The sequence below is a fragment of the Aulostomus chinensis genome, chromosome 4 (genome assembly GCF_037954235.1).
Source record: "Aulostomus chinensis isolate RoL2024-O1b breed Wild chromosome 4, RoL_Achi_v1.0, whole genome shotgun sequence".
Lineage (NCBI taxonomy): Eukaryota > Metazoa > Chordata > Actinopteri > Syngnathiformes > Aulostomidae > Aulostomus > Aulostomus chinensis.
The window spans coordinates 932,501-953,488 of NC_141323.1; the positions used below are offsets into that span (position 1 = coordinate 932,501).

Consider the following 20,988-nt stretch of genomic DNA (forward strand, 5'->3'; position numbering starts at 1 on the left):
CCAAAGCGATTACAAAGAAAGCAAGAAAATGCCTTAAATTTAGTTTATCAACCCAAAATGCCTTAAATTTAGTTTATCAACCCCAAGTTCAGGGTTTATGCCAGACAAAGTTACCAAGACTTTACGGAATATCCCCGAGTGTAGTGACTTTCTTCTTTATTTTGGTTTTAGAAAATATATCAGTATTGTTCAGATGGCCAATGTTTTCTGGCCCAGTTTGGATCAAGCTTTTTCTTCTTTGCTCTGTATCCTTTGCAGTACAAGTGTTTTCAACACTGGTAAAAATCAACCATCCACCAAGACAGTGGTAAAATACTAGCACATCAGCAAAAAACCTACTATCATGAATTCCCAACCCACGCAGGCACAGGGAGAACATGCAAACTCCACACTGAAAGATCCCATGTCCAAGCCAGGGCTCGAACCCTGAACCTTCTTGCTGTGAGGCGACAGTGCTAACCACTGCACTGCCATGCCACCCTAGTATTTAAAGCCATTCTACATTTTAAATGCTAGGCTTTCTTTCAACTAGCTTGATTTGACTACATGTTACCTTATTAAAAGGACTGTTGTTGGTTAAAAACAGTAAAAATGTGAGAATTGAATAACTGTTTGATGTTCTAATGGTGGCTTCAAGGGATGCAGAAAGTTGTAGTGTGATATAGATACAAACCTAGAAAAGGAGCTTTGTTTAGGGTGTGTTTGTATTTGTTACATATTTTACCACAAGTACGTTTTGGTGTGGAACTTGTGTACACGAAACCGTTCTGCGCTTGTCCTCATGTTGCTGCCTCTAATCACAATGCTCTTGGTCAAAAAAACTATGCATTTAAGCCTGAATGTTGGGGAATTTTTTGTTTTGTTTTTTACTACCACTCTAGTGGCACATTGTGGTAATAAAGACATCCACGTGACATTCATAAAGCACAGTAACAGCACCGAACACATTTAAAATTTTTCATCTGCCCTTTTAACTCTTCCTGCAGCAACTGACTTGATCTGGACATCTTGAAAGTATGCCTGAGACTGAATTGTGAAGGTATATTTGATGTGCTGTTATGTCAGACCCTTGACTGAGAAAGCAGGAATAACAGCACTGCTTTCGATGATCAGCCTGATTCATGTGGTTCCTGGAATACTCCTGAACACATCTGTGATATTCAGGAGCTTTTTTTTAATGGTGCCACATATTCAAAAATATACATTTTTCTCTCATGAATATTTCAAAGAAGTTAAGGAAAAGAAAATTCAGATTGGTATTTAAATGGACAGATACCAATCTGCCTCTCAAATATGTACCTGTCTCTAATTGATGACGGGATGGGATTGTGCAGTTGGTGGTGTGAATTGAGGTAAGGAGAATTGGTTGTTTTTCAGGGAGGGTGAAGCAGTGGAGTAGTGGAGTTGGTAATGGCGTAGGGAAGTGAAACATTCAGAAAACTCATAAGAAACAAACAGTGAGAATGTATTCACAAAATCATCTTCAACTTATTGTTTTTGTAAAGGTCTATTCCTGCCAACAAACACTTGATACATTACTGTAGTTTAAAACTAGAAAAGAGGGCCATACCTTAAGTTTGAATTCAAGCTGAGCACTGTAGCCTGTTTTCTCACATGTAATGGTGATCTGCCCCCCCAGCTCCAGGGTCATAGTGCCATATAGGATTCCTGGCAGGTTCAAGAAAGGAAAAATACAAGTCAGCACAGATGGCAAAACCCAGACACATGCTAAAACTCTATTATCTGACTTTATTTTGTTCTGCTTCTCTCAGTAAAACACTTAAATTCACTGGACATTTCAAATTAAAATGCACTGAGTTGATTAACTGTGAATCAAAAAGTGTTATGTACAAAACAACAAAAAAAGAAAACCCAAGACTAGGAGTCGATTGATGTACAACTTTCCAAATGGTAATTGCAAAGAGAATATGATGTTTAACAGAAATATGGAAAATATGACAAACCTACGTGATCAATGATATTACTGCTGCAATGGTGAGATGGAAATGTTTCTCTGCATTAATCTACTTTTTTTAAATTATGAGGCTGTCAAAATGAAAAACTTTAAACAGTGTACAAAACTTAAAAAGCAAATTGATATTACATGATCAAATATGACACAGATTTTATCTGTTTTTTTTTAATCACTGCCTCTTTACTCTGTGTCTGGGAATCTTTTGCGTAGTAAACAGCTATTCAACTCATCAAGAATATATTCAGATTGGAAACGATGTAAGGAAGTGAGGGAGGGGAGTGAGACAGACAGACTTAAAGACAGACAGACAGATTACTTTATTCATCCTTGAGGGGAAATTATGTCGTCGTAGCAGAATCCAATAAAAAAATACAATGGAATAAAATAAATATGGAATAAAATACTAATGTAGAAGAAGTGTAGAAACAAACGTAAGAATATGACAAAAACACTAGATAAATAAAAGATGAATAAGTAGGTAGGGAAGTTGCAGTGGCAAAATGATAATGATACTGATCATAATAATACTGATGATATGGTGGTATGTAATTGTTACCAATAATAAAACAGTATTTAATATAATAATAGTAGTACAGTATATATGGTATATAATATAATAGAATATAATATAGTGTAATTATATGTATAAATATTGATATATAATTATATGCACACAGATATGCTATAATATGATATATAGCATAGGCATATAAATAAATACTTGACTATACAGGATATACATAAAATAGGTAATGTGGATATAAGAATATGTAATTAGATTGTGCAAAAGACAATGCAAGTTAAAGACTCTGACATCTGACCTTTACAGTGAGCATAGGGCATGTTCATCACGTAGTCTTCTCCTCGGTTGAGAAAAGTGAGTCTAGCCTCCCCATCCAGTATGGCTGATAGGGAGTTTCCTGAATATAGATAAATCAAAAACAATAAACACCTGGAAATATATGTATTCACATCTTTTATTATGATTTTATGGTAACTGTTGGTAGCATTCATTAGATTTTTTTTGTGCTGTACCATAGAACTTGGACTTGGCCAGGATGCTGCCACTGAGGCAGAAGCCATCCTTCCTGTTGCTGACATAAAAGGCTGATACTGGAGGATGATGAGATACCTAAAGGAAAAAGCTGTTTGAATGCATGTCCTGTATTTGCATGACTGACATTTCCTTTTTTTATTTTCCCCACAGGTGCTATTACCTGCTCTGCAATATAGAAGGTCTTGCTGTTAGTCTTCTGGTGAAGCCACATGCAGCGGTATGTCTCTCCAATAATGGGATTGTAAGGCTTCTTCAACCCCTGTGGTTGAAAAAGCAATGCACAAGTCACACAAATGTGACTGGTATAGAACTTTGAAGTGACTGTGATTTGGGAAAAGCACTGGAAATCCTGACCTTCGGCTTTTTATAAAACCCAGAGATGTACCACTTCACCACCTTCTTCATCCGATTGTAGGCATTCTCTTCCACTGCAGCCCTGAGAGAGAAATATACACATAAGGACCAAGCTTAGACTGATGAAAATCAAAAGCTTTTAATCTCAGTTGGGAGAAGATGATGTGACAATCAGGAGAGCTTATGATTATCTTCTACATTTGCTTGTATGAGTAAATAGATATTTCCAAATTTAAGCCATTACACTCACATTGTCATACTCTGAGATATTACTTATTCATTTTGAGTTTGTGTGCCTTATGGTTAAGACTGCATGATGGCAGCTCTTCCAAAAGCCAGTTTGTTAAACTCATGGACTGCACTGCTGGGTAAATCAACTAGGGCTGATGGATTTGGAAGTAATACCTAATTCTGATTATACAGATTGATGATATTTGTGATATTAGAGGGAATTTTAACTTCCATCCATCCATCCATCCATTTTCTTCCACTTGTGCACTTAATGGTCGCAGGGGGGCTGGAGCCTATCCCAGCGGCTTTTGGGCGAGAGGCAGGGTTCACCCTGAACAGGTCGCCAGTCCATCGCAGGACCAACATATATAGACAGACAAACATTCGCACTCACAGTCATGCCTACGATCAATTTAGAGTATTCAATTAACCTCGTCCCCATTTGCATGTCTTTGGACTGTGGGAGGAAGCCGGAGTACCCAGAGAGAACCCACACAGGCACAGAAAGAACATGTAAACTCCACACAGAAAGATCCCGTGCCAGAGCACGGCGTTGTAACAGCAGGATCATTGACACACACTGTTCTCCTGATTTAGAGGTTCTGGCAGTGTCTTGCAGACCCTTTTATCTCCCAAGGGAGTTTACAGTAGTTAGTGTGATAGCTGCTTACATCCCACCGGATGCTAACGTTAGCACAGCCCTCAGCCTCCTGCTTGCTACCATCAACAAACAACAGCTCGTCCACCCTGTTAGAGTCTTCATTGTTGCCAGTGATTTCAAGCGTGTTTTAAGACTGTACTGCCCAAATTTGTCCAGTTTGTGAAGTTTGCTCCCAGAGGGGATTGTACATTCGACTATGTTTATTCCAACATTAAACACACTTACAGAGCTACACCTGTCCCCAACCTTGCTGGATCTGATCACCTCTGCATGTCTCTCACCCCCACCTACATCCCTCTCCTGAGGAAGATAAAGCCACAGATAAGGACAATAAAAACCTGGTCTGAGGGAGCCCTCTCTCAGCTACACGACTGCTTCTCTACAACTGTATGGGATTTATTCTCCAGCCACAACCTCCAGGAGTACACTGACACTGTACACTGTACCCTGGATGAACAGAGAAGTGCAGTCCTTCTTAAAAAGCCGCAGCATTGCCTTCAAGGCAGGGGACAGGGCCATGTACAGCACGGCAAGGTTGGACATGAGAAGAAGCATCAGGGAGGCCAAAGCAGCCTACAAGACGAAAATTGAGAACTACTTCGCTGTGAATAATCCCAGATGCAGCAACCAGATGACTGCTAGGACTGATGCTTCGCTGGCAGAGGAATTCAACCCTTTTCTTTGCCTGCTTTGAGACGGACAGGCCCTAAGCAGCCACACCACACACCTCCCTCCACTTCGGGCACACTGACGCTCCAGGAGCATGAAGTGAGACATGTGTTGAGGACATTAAACCCCAGGGAGGCAGCTGGCCCCGACAGAGTACCTAGTAAGGTACTCAGAGCGTGTGCTGACCAAGTGACTGGAGTCTTCACCAGGATCTTTAACCTTTTCTTTTCCCCCCATCCTGGACCCCCAACAGTTTGCCTACTAGGCAACCGATCCACTGAGGACACCATCACCAGAGTGCTTTGCACCGCGCTGAGTCACCTGGAGCACCTGGGGAGCTACAGGAGGATGCTCTTCCTGGCTGCTGGTGACCTTCTACAGGGCCACCATGGAGAGCATCCTGGCATCCTGCATCACAGCGTGGTATGCAGGGTGCTCAGCAGTAGACAGGAGAGTGCTGCAGAGGGTCATTAGCACAGCCTAGGAAATCACTGGTTGCTCTCTGCCCAGCCTGGAGGACTTTGCCAGCTCTTGCTACCTCAGCAGAGCCATCAACATCATCAAGGACTCCGTTCACCCCAGCAATCACCTGTTTGACCTGCTTCCCTCGGGCTGTGCTACAGGTCACACAAAGCCAGGACAAACAGACTCAGAGATAGCTTCTTTGCCAGAGCGCTCACTGCAGTCAACAACAACAATACTAAATAACCTGCCTCACAACATTTTTATCTTGATCATATTGATCGTTAAATTGTTGTTCACATTCAAGTGAAATAACTGCTTAATCCAAGTGCAAGAACTGTCTTATGCCTTTCTTGTGCATTTCAATACCACACCACTGTTTTTACACTTGACTCTTTATTTAGCTGCAACTGTATATACAAAAATATACACACACACACACACACACACACACACACACATACTGTACATATATATGTGTGTCTGTGTATATTTTTGTATATTAAGTATTCTTTATTCAGCTGTTTACTTAGAAATAAACACTAATATACTTTATAACAAACAGTTTGATTTGAGCTAAAAATAAACAAACCGAAACCCTTCTGGTTCAACACTCATTCACGGTTGCGTCCAAAGTGTCCCAACTGGGACAAGATGGCACATTCAGTCTGAACCAACTTTCTCACTCTCATTCATGTTAGGATTACTGATCAAATGCCTGCATAAAGATGATGTGCTAGAGTTTGTAACTTCAAATTTTTGGAATCATTAGCCATCAACCGCCATTCACTTCATAGCTGTCTTTGTGCATTAGAGTCACAAAGGAGTAATACAGGAGGGAAACATGTCCTTTTTAGGTCATTTGTAAGCACTTAAAGGTGAAGTGCATTTTTTGTGGAGTGTTGCTTTAATAAACCATGCACTATGAATTTTCAAATGAAATGAGTAAGAGTATGTTAGTTCTTGAGTATAAGAAGGTCTTGTTCCTGTATTTTCTACTCTCAGACAGCCAGTTTTCTCACCACAGATGCACTTAATAATGACTTCAACAGCTTGGCTGTCATAGCCATCCCAGCTGCTTAACATTTTAACAGTCAGATGTCTTAACTCAGCAGAATGCAGAACATTGCAGATAGATAGATACTGTGTGACACAGTGCAGTATTTTAGGAATTGTGCACAATAACAACAAGCTTTTATGTTTAGGGTGGGCAGGAAATGAGATTGTCTTACTCTGACAGGAAGTCTGCGTGGTAATAGTAGTCAGAAAGTTTGTCCAGGAATGACCTCGGCTCAAGGATGAAAGTGGGCAGCACGACCTTGGACAGATCCATGCCAGGCCGCACTTGCTTCAGCAGAGTCCATATCAGCGATTTATTCTCCTCTGAAACTGTCTCTGTCTGGGCGGCCTCACCAGCCTGAAGGGGGACAGTAAAATACGCTGCAAAAACACTCCAGAAAAACTTTCAGGTAAAACCCAGCAAGAATATCTTAATTACTGTAACCTTTAAGGAATATACTCTGTCTGATGTGAGTGTTAATGTGAGTGAGTGGTAAATGTTTGTCAGAGGAGGTTTTAATTAGATTAACTCAAAACACTTTGCCTGTGCTCTGGTAGGTGTTTATTTAGTGAGCTGTCAAAGTCAGATTTTATCAGTGTGGAAACGCACACTTCCACTCTCACACTCATCATCACGCCTTCACAGACCCTTGCAGACACACACCCACACAGAAAATAATCAAAGCCTTTCCACGTTCCAGATTTCCTAATAGCCTGAGACAGGAATATGCTACTGACTATTAATTATGAAGAATTCAAACTAAAGAAATCATATGAGATTGAGCAATGACAACTGATCCACAATGTATTTTAAATAAAGCTTGGTAATAACCCTTAAGTCGAAACTCTGTGTTCCCTACCTCTCCCAGTTCTTCATGAGACTGCTCTAGGTACGAGGTTTCCCGCAGATGTTCGTTTGGGTCCAGGTCAATGTATGAGTCATCTTGCCGTTCTGATGTATCACTGTCACTTTCCTCACTTTTCTCCAGACCTTCTGGATCTGACTCTTCATGGTCCTGCTCACCCTCCCGGTCTGACTTGTCAGAATAAAGGTCCGGGTCTTTCAAATGGTCACTGTCATTGAACCTGGAGAAGGAGGGATTGGCTGGGTTAATGGGTTTACAACCAAAAAACAGACATAGAGCATGTAGCTTAAGACATTTAATGCAAATGAGATAGATGACTCACTGGAAGCCATGCATGTTGTGAGCACGGAGGAGGCTGTAGAAGTTAATGGAGTGTTCTCCACCAGAGGCCACAGTGCTCATGTCCTCCTTCCCCTCGCGGATCATGGTCCTCTTCAGGAGGCTCGAGCACTTCAGGGCCAGCTCAAGGGCGTCCATCCAGCATCGGCCTACACAAAAGATTTGAATTCATCACTTGACTAAAGGGGATGCATATTTCTATATGGCCAGCAGATGTTTGATGATTGGACAAAGACTGTTGGGGTTGTTTTAATGGCTAAAAAATGAGCCATTTGTTTCCGGGTTACACGATCATCCCTGGTTGTGTTTCATGTTATTTCTGACAAATAACTTTTCTATTATCATTGAAATTACAAATTTGAAAAGAAAATATTCCATTCCATTTTCTACCGTTTAGCCTGTGAAGGGTCGCAGGGGAGCTAGAGCCCATCCCAGTAGCCTTCTGGCAAGAAGCAGGATACACCCTGGACAGGTCACCAGTCCATCGCAGGGACAACACATACAGACAGACAACCATTCACACTCACAGCCACACCTACAGTCAATTTAGAGCATCCAATCAGCCTAGTCCCCACTTGCATGTCATGCAAACTCCACACAGAGAGATTCCGTGCCCGAGCCGGGGCTCGAACCCAGAACCTTCTCGCTGTGAAGCGACAGTGCTTACCACTGCACCACCGTGTTGCCCAAAAGAAAATATTAATAATAGTTCAAAAAGATTGTAAATATGCCACAAGAGTAACAATTTTCTCAGGTTTAGAATGTTAAGTTTTTTCTCTACAGAAGGTGGAATATGATAATTTCAAACACAGCTCTGATTTGACTGTTCAAGCTCCATGGACGGGGCTTCTGCGTGGAGCGGCTGCGCTGCATGTTTCAGCACCATGGACAGCAACAAGTCAATCAGTCCGTAACAATTCAATGGAAGGACATTTATCAGAATTTCCAAAATACTTATCTAGAAATACATCTCAGGCTTTACACCCCACATTGATGGATCAGATCTCACAAACTAACAATATGGGAAAAAATTTAAAACTATTCCCTTAAAAAACAATTACGGCTTAAATCCATTTCAAGCGATAATTGATGCATGTCATTTAACAAGAATTAGTTGACACCCCGGTGATACACCACTGGTATCATATTTGAAAAGCCCAGGGGAACTGCAACTGAAGAAACAGTTGTGGCCACAGCCATGGGGTCCTGCTTTGACACTCAAAAAAACCAAATTCTTTGACAAAAGTGCAGGTAATGCTCAACAATTTATAACAATTAAGTTAACTTAAAAATGGGCATGTCAGACACTCTGTGTTTGGGGCTTTATGGTATTAAAAAAGGGAGGAGCAGTACTTGTCACATATATGATTAATTTGTGACATCACAACTAAATATAAAGCCAGATGCAGAATACATTCACTGTAAACACCCCACTTGTCCATGTCCTAAAACATTTGGGTGGGTCTTTAATCAACTGCTTAATGCAGCTACATCAATGTGATGACAATTGATGGGTGTGTGGATAAATAGCTGAAATTTGAATGACAGCCTGTCTCTTACCATCAGACTCAGAAGCAGCACGGAAGATGAGGTGGCTGCTGGGTAATGGCTGGGTGATAGAACCCACTGCTTCTCCTTTAGGACCCTGTTGGCAATAGGAGGCACATAAACTGTAATACATGTTACACAACAGGAGCAGTGTTTTCATCTCGTATGTGGAATCAGTGTCTTGATTAGTACAGTGTGTCAGTTTGTGATGACTTTTCGTGTTTTTTTTGTGACATGGGGTATATTTCTTTTTTCCCTTGTAAGTGCATATCCATTAAATCTGCACAAATCCAGTAACCCATGATGCAAAGTAGCTATGAAAGGGGAGGGCTGAAGTGTTTATTCTAATAGTGAAGAGGATGATGAGAAGAGCAGGAACAGCATAATCTAAAATGCAGGCCATTAATTGTGATTTGAGTCTTTTCATAGCACAAAGGGAAAAAAAAAAAACACTTTATGAGGTCAGTTATGTATACCAAATTATGCCTAGTGTGTATGACAGAACAAAGCTGAAAACACTGAACACATGGAAAATGTTTGCAATTAAATATGAAAATGACTGAATGAATGTATAATGTTTGTGTCTGTCCTAAATTAACCAAGCTGGGCTATTAAATATGCAATTAACGTCCCCATCTGCAGCAGATCATCTCACTATGAATATCTTTCATTGTTCATCACTGAACAAGCTGCTTTAAATCCACTGATCTACATCACAATCCATTTTCTTTGGCAACGAACTTATTGAGCCATTATTATCCGATGTAATAACGTGAAATGTGATTATGAGGTCCGAGGCTCACCATTAAAGTCACAAGATCAATGAAATCATGTAGATTTCAAAAGGAGTGCTTCTGTGGTTGATCAGCAAAACAAAAACTTTTGCAACTCGACCTATGACACATTCAGGCCCTTATTTAAGCATTCTAAAGCACAAAGGGCCTTTTAGGCAGGACTTGGTGTGTAGTTTCCAGGGTTGTCCAACCCTTTCATTGTCTACGGTCAATCTGTATGTGCAGCACACACCTTCTCCCATCTGGAAATAATACAAATACATTTCATGCATGTCTAACTTCTGTCTAACCTTTTTAATTTGTGTAAACAATGCCTGATCTGAAGGCACAAGATATGATGCAGGGCACAAGAGATACAGTCTCTAAATTAATCATAGGTGTGTTTTGAACATAAAACAATTGTAACCAACTAGTGTGTCATCCTGGTATAGATCCTTTTAAATAATTTAAGTATACACAGTAACCATGATGAAGCTTAAAATTTACTTACATTAGTACATGTCCTTCTGTTTTAATTGGTAAACTTCACAACCTCAGATTGATTGCATTGGCAATTAAAGCTGCAAGCAGCGTTGAACGGGCCTTCACAGCCTTGCGCGCGTTGGGGCGCAGGAAAGTTGAAAGGCTTATTCACAGGCACATAGATGTTTTCAGAACTGGGCTGACAGCTCTGATTTTACCTCCCCATTGGTTTACATTGTAAGGTGGAATTTGGCGCAGCAACTTTTGGGGCTTGGGCCTACAGAATCCAAACCATTTACAAAGTTTTTCAGTCGCTGTAACAATGGAGATGTGGCTAAAGTGCAGCAGCGATGCTGCTGAAAATATAGAGAAACGAGTAAAAAAGAAGGCAAAACCAGAACCGACAAAGTACCAAAAGTAGGCACCCAAGGCACTGTGTTTTTTTGGGGGGGAGAAATTAGCCAACACTAGCTAATCATTGATAGTTGTTCAATAAATCAGATACTGATGGCACAGCACTGTACCTCTTTATTTTCTACCAAAAATGTTTTACACGTGTAAGGGGGTACGTGACTAAAAAATATTTCAAAGGGGGTACATTACTGAAAAAAGTTTGAGAACCACTGCCATAAAAAACCTAGGAGGAGATAGTGTATGTTCAGGGTCCAAAATTAGCACAAAGTCGAATGAGACAAATATTTCAGTTTCATTCTGTATCTCTACGACATTCCTACAGACCATGCCGCTCCTTTTTAGATACCTAGGTGGCGCTGTGGAGTACATTTTGGCACTTCAGGGGCTAATTTTTACATTTTGTCAAAACTTTCACCAGACCTGATGTGCGTGCCACATTTGGTGAGTTTTTGAGTATGTTTAGGCGGCCAAATTGAAGTCTAAAGGGGCGGAATAAGAAAGAAAGAAAGAAAGAAAGAAAGGGAACAGATACAACTGGGTCTTTGTTCCTTTCAGGGCTCAGGCCCAATTACAGTAAATATTGGTCCTTACTTACCATTCATTTAAAATCTTGACAGTTCTACCAAACGGTGGACGACTACTTTTCCCAGCCTAGAATACAACGACCTATACACAATGGTATCACTGAAATTTTACTAACCCCTTGGACTGCTCTATCTTCAGATATATTCTGACCTTGACAGCCCAGATGGACTGCTCCAGGGGGTGGAAGAGCTTGAAGCAGAATCCGTCCTTCTTCGAAGGCCTCTCAATCAGCTCGCAGGCGTTGAGCAGCACCGTTCCCACCCACTGGCCATTTTTGTGGGTTTTGTAAATGAGCAGTACGCCTGGTTTCAGCACACACCACAGTTTGGTCCAGCTCTTCAGGGTTCCCCGGATCTGTTAGCAACAATTCCAGATTAATGGTAGAAAGTCTGAAACCTCAAAATACTGGAACAACCTCCAGTGTGTCATACACCCATGAGCTCTGTTTGACCAGGTGAAAAACACAGTGAAGTAAAGCTGCAAATACTGTATGTCTGCCTGTGTAATGTCATTCTGGATGTAAGTTGTCAATGACATTTTGTTGGCATTGCATTTGACATATGTACATATATATGTACATATATATATATATATATATATATATATATATATATATATGTATACATATATGTACATATATATACATATATATATGTACATATACATATATGTACATATATATACATAAAAATACATATATATATACATATACACACATACACATATAAACATATATATACATATTTATATATATATACACATATATATATATACACACACACACACACACACACACATATATATATACAAACACAAACATACACACTCAGCAGGTAAAAGAAGTATTGAACACGTCACCATTTTTCTCAGTAAATATATTTCTAAAGGTGCTGTTGACATGAAATTTTCACCAGAATATAGTAACAAATGCATGCAACCCACACATGCAAACAAATCAAACCTAGATGTCCATAAATTAAATTCTGCGTAATAAATAGGGGTGCAACGAAATCGTCAACTCACGAAACGATACGAAATATGAAACAGGGCTCACGATACAAAATACTAATGATACGAAATAAAGATTAAAGAAAATCAAAAATGAAAAAATTAAATATTCTTTATTTTCTTCCTTAATATGCAGACATACAAGTTATTGCTGCGTCATATAAAATAAAATGCTCCTTGCTTTGAAAAAACAAAATATTTGTATATTTCCCTTCTTTAGACTACAATGCAAATACAAACATAAAATTTCGATTAAAATAAGTGTTTTGTTGTTGTAAACAATGAGGACAACTACATTCTTGAATGAAAGGGAAAACAAATATCAATTAATCCTCAGGGCTGCAGTCTAATCTAGATCAATAATGTCTGACCTCAGTGAGCTGTAATATTTAGCCTTCAACAGGTCCATATTCCTATATTATGCTAGTAATGCTTGCTGCAGTGTATGGTGTGGTGTACTGACATAGTTTGCACACGGTTTTTGTTTTATCCACAATCGTCTCACCATTGCCTTGTCTTTTACATGGGACGCCAAAATAAGTACACACAACTGATTTGTTTGTTTAGCTTCTTCTTCTTTTTCTGTGGCATTGCTGCAGTGTTCTTCTTCTTGTAATGTGTTTACAGTAGGCAAGAGGGTAAAAATCATCAGTGTTAGTGATGCACCGCACTGCTTAGTGTTGCTTTTTTTTTACACTGATTTTTATTTTGTGCGTCTTTGAATTTTATGTTGTCATTTTCTTATTTCGCGTAATTTCGTGATGCAAAATTTCATAACACCCCTAGTAATAAAGTGTCCTGCATCAAGCTGGTGATGTGCCTTTTCACAAAGTTCTGCAGCTTTACGATGCCTGTGATCTACAGATGGCTGGGCATCTCTACGTTGGCTCCAGCATAATGAGAAGACTTTGAACTCCCACATAATCTAGAACTCCCAGTGGCTGGTCATCAAAGGCAATATACTTTTTAAGAGCCTCTTTTTTTGCCAACCATTAGTTGTCTCTGGACATTTTTGGACCTGATACCAGTATTGATTTAACCCTTATATAAAAAAATATTCTTAGTATTCTATTTCCTTCAATTAATTTATTGTAAGATCATGTCAAAATGGACCCCTTTCGTCGTTGTCATCATTGTCGGATGCCCGAACCACCTCAACTGACTCCTCTCGACATGTCGGAGCAGCATCTCTACCCTGAGTATCTCCCGAATGACTGAGCTTTTCACCCTGTCTCTAAGGGAGAGCCCAGCCACACTATGGAGGACACTCATTTCGGCTGCTTGTATTCAGGATCTTGTTCTTTCGGTCATTACCCAAAGCTCATGACCATAGGTGAGGGTTGGAACGTAGATTGACGGGTAAATCGAGAGCCTCGCCTTTTGGCTAAGCTCCCTCTTCACCACAACAGACTGGTTTAGCACCTGCATCACTGTGGATGCTGCCCCAATCTGCCTGTCAATCTCCCTCTCCATCCTACCCTCACTTGTGAACAAGACCCCGAGATACTTAAACTCCTGCACCTGAGGCAGGACCTCCCCCCGACTGGCAGGCCACCCTTTTCCGGCTGAGGACCATCGTCTCAGATTTGGAGGTGCCGAGTCTCATCCCAGTCACTTCACATTTGGCTGCGAACTGTCACAGCAAGAGCTGGAGGTCGTGGCTTGATGGAGTTAAGAGGACCACATCATTCGCAAAAAGCAGAGACGACATCCTCCCGCCTCCAAACCACCAGACCCCTTTTCCACAAATGGCTCCTACTGTACATGACACAGCCAATAGATATACATAAGCAGACTGTGGGTTGGCAGCCATTTGCACCTTCAGCCAGTCCGCCATGACAATGACAGAAGGATCAGTGATGGTGCTGAGAAGCTCCTTGGTCGCCCTTTTCTTTTCTTCCCTGTAGTTTTTCTTTTGTACCTATGTGCATTGTGGACAGAGAGACAGAGCCTTAAAACATTGATTCAACATATCCACTGTTAAGATTACTGTAATATTCCACACTTCAGTTCTCACTGGATCATATTTGGCAGCACATCACAACTCTTGAATGACACCTATTTTTTGTTGTGTTATTGTGAATTGAGTATATGCAGTGCTCTGCCTTTATTTGCTTTCATTGTATGTTGTGTTTTGTGCATTCTGTAATGTGGTGAATATCAAATCATAATAAGAGATTCAAATGTACCACTCTTGTTTTAGAAGGCACTACGCATGTCTTAAGAATGTGTGTCCAGATAATTAAGACTTACAATGATTTAAGATCTTTTACCTTGAGGGACTCTTTCTTTGTAAGCTTTCCTCCAGATGCTGAAACATCCTTGTCAGAGCCATTATACAACTTTGTTTCAGACTGTGAAAACAAAAAAAAAGCTGAGGTGAATTCACATACTTTCAACTTGTTTTACCCCGTCTTCCAGGCAAATTTTCTTGACAATAAAGTCTGTGAAACATATATATAAACAAGAAAAACTGGAATTAACATCTACATTAATATACCTAATTAAAGTTTTGTAGCCTAATAAAAGATAAATATGTATTTAAGTGAAATTATATTTGTATATGGGCATTTTCACCGGTCGATAATCAATTAACCAAATAATGTCATATAAAATAATTTTGAGGCACATTTTTAGGATGTTTCCAAAACTTCTCAAGATCTGGAAATGTTTAAACATTAGTTTTCCAGGTTTTTCATGACTGTTTTACCCTTTTAAGAATTCATCTTTGTACCTCAGGTCATGTTCATGATATCAAACTCAAATTAGGAAACGCTACTGTAACAAAACACGTATGTTCATTGACTATCGTGGGAAAATTTGTTCCGAGTCTACTTTGCACACCATCCTTCCAAATAGTTGCGTGTAATGTTAGTAATCCAAGAAGCTTGTTGCACTCCTGCTCAACGATTAAAACTAACGAAGTCCCATCGTCCCGTGGACGTAATCAATTGTCATCAGGAGGATCAATTACTCTCTGAGGTTGATCTCGGAACTAAGAGAATTTTGTGGGCACTGACTTCATTTTCCTGTTTATGTTTTCAACACTTTCTGCTGACCAGAACGGTTCGCAAACGTGTTCGGTGGAAACAACTTATGTGAAAAGGTAAATGGAAAAAGGACTGAGCTTTGTTCAGTTGACCTTTCACAAAACCCTGCCTCCAAATGGTTATTGTCCAATCAGCAACATCCACCAACCATTACTAGCAAACAAGGTCCAACAAGCTGCGGACCTCTGACAAAATGGTAAAGCGAGGTGCCCAAGGATTAAAACTAACGATATCCCGTCATCGTAGGGACATAATTAAATGTCATCATGAGGATCAATATTCTCTCTCGGGTGAAGAGAATTTTGTGGACACTGACTTTATTTTCTTGTTTACGTTTTCAACACTTTCTGCAGTAAATGGAAAAAGGACTGAGCTTCGTTCAGTTGGCTGGCACGCTCTTGTTTGTGTTGTTCAGCAAGACTGCTTGCCGCTTGAATCTAGTCTGCTTTAACCTATTTGTGTGGGCTAGGGTTAGTTATTTGTAATTTAATTGCATTCATTTAGTTTTTTATATGTTGTAGTCATTTAAGTAAAATCTACTGTACCGACAATGCAAACCAGTTAAGGGTCTGTGAACTGTAGAAGGGAGAAGAAGTGTGAACAGAGATAGGACTGAGATTCCAATAGAGCTGAAGTGGACCAGAAAGGGATCTGATTCCTCATGTCTGAAGGGAAATAAAAATATTATTTTATCAACATAATGTATTGTGTTTTTATGAAATTATCAGCAAGGAACAAATCAAATTGTAAAAAAGATTTTTGGGAAAATTTGGGACGATTCAGGATGGTGCAAAATGTTTTTAGGGACGTTTCCAGGACGGTGGTGAAAAAAGTTATTTTTAACCCATGCTTCTGCTGTACTTTGTGCATGGTGTACTGGATAAAAACACCCATTATATGAAAAAATGTAATCTCTGCTACAAAGTATTCCCTCTTAAATCTACCAACACAAATAGTGCATTCAACTGATGTTAAGGGTCGCGATCCTGGCGACCCGTCCAGGGTGTACCCCGCCTCTTACCCAAAGGCGGCTGGAGCCTATCCAAGCAGCCTTTGGGTAAGAGGCGGGGTACACCCTGGATGGGTCGCCAGTCCATCACAGGGCCAACACATATAGATAGACAACCATTCACACTCATAGCCACACCTACAATCAATTTAGAGTATCTAATCAGCCTAGTCCCCTCTTGCATGTCTTTGGACTGTGGAAGGAAACTGGATTACCTGGCGTGAACCCATGCAGGCACAGGGAGAACATGCAAACTCCAAACAGAAGGATCCCGGACTTGAGGCGAGGCTCGAACCCGGAACCTTCTTGCGGTGCGGTGACAGTGCTAACCACTGCGCCGCACTGATTTTTTCAAAGAACAAAAAAATACACTACATTCTCTCCATATACACTGGTAGACAGTAGAAACATGGTGGGAAAACAGAATCTGGAAGGGTTTTCTCACTTTTTCTGTCCTCTCAAGATCATTTGCTTCCATGGTATCCCAAACTTAACACAGTTATAAGAGTCAGGCGGATCAATGCCAGTGAAGGTGAGTCTCTGCCAGCTCTCTTCACAAGCCAATTGGGTGATTTAGAGTGGAGAGACAGACTGAGATGTGTAGGGGGATCTTAAGCAGGGCTACTTAAGGCCTTGAACGCCCACAGGCAGTGACAGACAAAGGTGGAAAAACCAAAGCACAAACATAATCATTCGTGGCATTCTTCCTGAAACTGCACTGATCGGATGGAAAAATGTCTGAGGCTCAATTCTGCTTCTAGATAGGGACTCAGCCAAATCTTCTTGCTTTTGGGAAGCCTTGATGACAAAGACATTAGAAACAGACTACTTTTAAAGATATCTCTGAAACATTTGATGGATACAGTCTATACATGAGGTGTCAGTGTAGGATTGACCACCTGAGGCAAGAGTAGGTAAAGGGTAGGAGAAATGCAGTAATTAAAAAAAAACTTAATTCTTACACATACAGAAAGTGAGTCGAGTCCCTACTACCAACTCATCTCTTTTTTTTTTTTACCTTGCTCTTCGATATAGAATGCGAGTCCTCTCTCAAAGGTAGAGGCAAGAGGTCCTCCTTCCCTCTATCAAAACCTGTAACAAAAAAGACCAAAAAAAACAGCAGAGTAAAGAAATGCTCGGTCCATTAATGTATCCCTATATACTGGGGAATTATCACTTTTATTGAGGTAGACAATCAAGCTGTTGTGGATTCAGAAAGGAACAGTATTATGTGCGGATCCCAGGGGCCCACCAATGATTGCTTTGCCTGTCATAATGAACATTTTCTCACAAGCTTCTCTTAATGTTAAGGATCCATACTGATTAGAATCCAGGGCATTGCATTTGTAGCTGGTTTGCCATACGGCAGCAAGCTCAAATGACATGTTGTGCAGTGCCAACAAACCTTGTGAGAGCTGGCGACTGGGTGTTTCCAACCCCTTAAAAAATACAAAATACAAAGGCACTAAAACTATTATATATCCCTACATCTATTCACCAACAGAACTGATAAAGTCAGCAACATAACTACATCCAAATCTTTGAAAAAACTTGCCATTTTCAGCATTTAGGTTGCTAGGGGTCAGATAGCTCAGAGGTTGTTTCACATAGCGGGGGGGGGGGGTATTAAAATTGCAGCACTCAGACAGCAGAAAGGATGGGTGATGGCAACTGAAATAATCCTTTGATGTCAAGCTTATACCTACAATGTTGTTCTGCTGAGCTACACTACCTTAAGCTTTAAAATCCATTACTACAGCAATGGAATGAGGCTTTGATTATGATTACGGAGTGGATATTTTGCCACAGAAGAGAAAAAAAGACTTGTTTTTCAGTAGAGCAACTCAGTGTGTTATTAGTTTATATGTGTACAGAACTTTCAAGTTCAAACTGATCAATTTAATCACCCCGCAGAAAGTGGTCAACAATTTGGACAACTGACTCAAAGTACCTTAGTTCAACATTGAGGAAAATCTCAAGCATGCAATGTCTGAGAAGCCAGCTCAGTTCTCATTACATAATGTCAGGCACGAGAGTGGGCTGTCCCTCTAAGCGAGTGGAAGCAAGCCAGAGGATCTTGATTGCACTAAAATGGCACCTGCTACAAGGACCTAATCTGAACTGAGTTTAGAAATTAGATTAGTGAGTTGATGAGAGGAGGTTCCTGTTTTAAAAAATGCAACCAAAAAAGCAGGAGGCTATGAGGAAGTAAAGAAACTATTCAACAAAACGCAACAAACTGACTCAAGTAGCACAACAAGAAACAGATGGGAGAACAAGAGGGCAAGGAAAGGTCTGATTGGACATAAAATAGACATTAATGAACTGACAACACCTAGGCGAATGACTCAAAAAAGGCGGGAAAAAGACAGACAGGAAGTAAGGCAGATAAGACACAAGAGGGGAGCAATTCAAAAATGAATCATGAATGGACTAGAATGCGAGCGAAAAGAGATCAATATGAAAAAATGCATAAACCATAACAGTACAAAAGAATGTCCAAAATGAGTCCATAACTTGTAGTAAAAATTGCTTGACTAAATCAACTAGAAATCCAGGTGCTGAAACAAAGCAACAGAGAATCTGTTAGATAATTTAAGTTCTCATTAATTCAACATAGCAATGCACATCAGGATGTGATGATTAGCAGTCATTGTCTTTGTTGCCCATCAAAGGTGCTTGTTGTTTCCATACAGATCTAGATTCAGGGCTCTATCTGTTATCCCACCAGACCATCTGCGCTTTCTTGACATCTCCATGCCATTTCAGCTGGAAAACAACTCAAGGGCAATTCAGTGACCATGTCTCAATTTCAATTTATAGGGAGGAGAATAGAACATCTCAGTGGAATAATGAAGTTAGTCAGGATGTTGGCTAATAAATTGTGTTTTTTTTAATTTGATCAAACAACATGCAGCCAATCAATTTTCGATGGAAATACTTCAACTGAGGTTTCTTTTACTGCCTGGAAAGGGTTCTGTAATGGCTGATTATAAAAGAAAATTTTCTCCACTGTAGTCAACATCATCCATTTTTGTATGATTCAGCGTGTCAATACTTGGGCTTTGCAGTGGTGTGACATTAAGATGACAAGCCCGCCTTCTGCTTAGGACAAAGGCAGGTGACGAACCATCGTGAGAAACCCCACCAGGGGATTTAATGTAGGACAGATTTTGTGGTCATATTGTACCAAAAAGAAAGGGAATCATGGATTTTACTATTTTACTTCTAACAACTACAGAACTACAACTATTTCTGTTCAGCTCACTGAAACAGGCTGAATAATGGAGGTGCAGCGATAAATAAAGTGAGAGAAAATTAATCCCCAACTATTTTGGTAAGCAAAAAAACATTTCAGTCTTTCTTCAAGAAAAAATGCGAAACAAAAATATCAAATTTTTGCAGGTTCTAGACTCTTTAATTATTTATTTATTTTTTTACTCTAGTGTTTGCCATTTACAACAAAATAAATGCTCTAGTTTTTAAATATTGGATGGACAAAAATAGAATTTTGAACATGTGACTTTTAGAGCAGAGAAATTACTATGACCATTTTGCAGCTGTTCTTGACATTATTTGACTTAAAAATTCATCAATAAAACTTAAAAATAACCGGTATATAATTCAAATGAAATAATTGGTAGTTGTAGCATTGTTAAGAAAAAATGAACATGTTCTAGCTGTATTCCAGCAATTTCTGCTCTACTTTAGTATATGTACACACATTGCAGTATTCCATGCAATACTGCAGATAAAATCAAAATGATTTTTTTTTTCTTCAAAAGGAAATGACCCACAAATAGAAAAATCAGTTTAATATGCATACTACCCTCTTATGTCTCCGTTTTACTTCACCCGTTATTCAACAAAAGATGCTTTGACACCAACTTTGTTTGGTTGAACTGAGCTCTGGTTTTGGACCAAGCCCTTAATGAAGAGGTGGTCACAGAATGCTTCCACGAGTAAGACTCATTTGTGTTGAGAATGTGACAAACTCTTGGTCCAGCCCATCCATCCATCCATCCATCCATTTTCTACCGCTTATCCTGTTAGGGTCGTGGGGGGGCTGGAGCCTATCCCACCAGTCTTCGGGCGAGAGGTGGGGTTCACCCTGGATGGGTCACCAGTCCATCGCAGGGCCAACACATATAGACAGACAACCATTCACACTCACAGCCATGCCTATGGTCATTTTACAGTATCCAATCAGCCTCGTCCCCACTTGCATGTCTTTGGACTGTGGGAGGAAGCTGGAGTACCCAGAACGAACCCACGCAGGCACAGGGAGAACATGGAAACTCCACGCAGAAAGACCCTGTGCTCGATCCAGGACTCGAACCCAGGCAACAGTGAGGCAACAGTGATAACCACTGCGCCGCCCTAGTCCAGCCCAAATACTAGTATTCTCTGTAAATTTGAACCGAAGTGGCTCCTACAACCTGGTG

At 40.2% G+C, this 20,988-nt stretch overlaps 1 protein-coding gene across 15 annotated transcripts in view; it reads right to left on the minus strand.

The window, feature by feature from the left end:
- Positions 1–20,988, minus strand: part of osbpl8 (oxysterol binding protein-like 8) — a 121,782-nt gene that overhangs the window by 12,822 nt on the left and 87,972 nt on the right. For all 15 annotated transcript variants that reach the window (XM_086200967.1, XM_086200969.1, XM_086200962.1 and 12 more), the window contains 13 exons: positions 17,562–17,635; positions 14,758–14,838; positions 14,304–14,405; positions 11,627–11,830; positions 9,234–9,318; positions 7,657–7,822; positions 7,329–7,554; positions 6,642–6,826; positions 3,387–3,468; positions 3,193–3,291; positions 3,011–3,107; positions 2,797–2,895; positions 1,571–1,668 (listed from right to left, as the gene is read on the minus strand). In XM_086200967.1, coding sequence (XP_086057093.1) covers positions 1,571–1,668; positions 2,797–2,895; positions 3,011–3,107; positions 3,193–3,291; positions 3,387–3,468; positions 6,642–6,826; positions 7,329–7,554; positions 7,657–7,822; positions 9,234–9,318; positions 11,627–11,830; positions 14,304–14,405; positions 14,758–14,838; positions 17,562–17,635 — 1,598 coding nt within the window. The remainder of the gene's footprint in view (positions 1–1,570; positions 1,669–2,796; positions 2,896–3,010; positions 3,108–3,192; positions 3,292–3,386; positions 3,469–6,641; positions 6,827–7,328; positions 7,555–7,656; positions 7,823–9,233; positions 9,319–11,626; positions 11,831–14,303; positions 14,406–14,757; positions 14,839–17,561; positions 17,636–20,988) is intronic.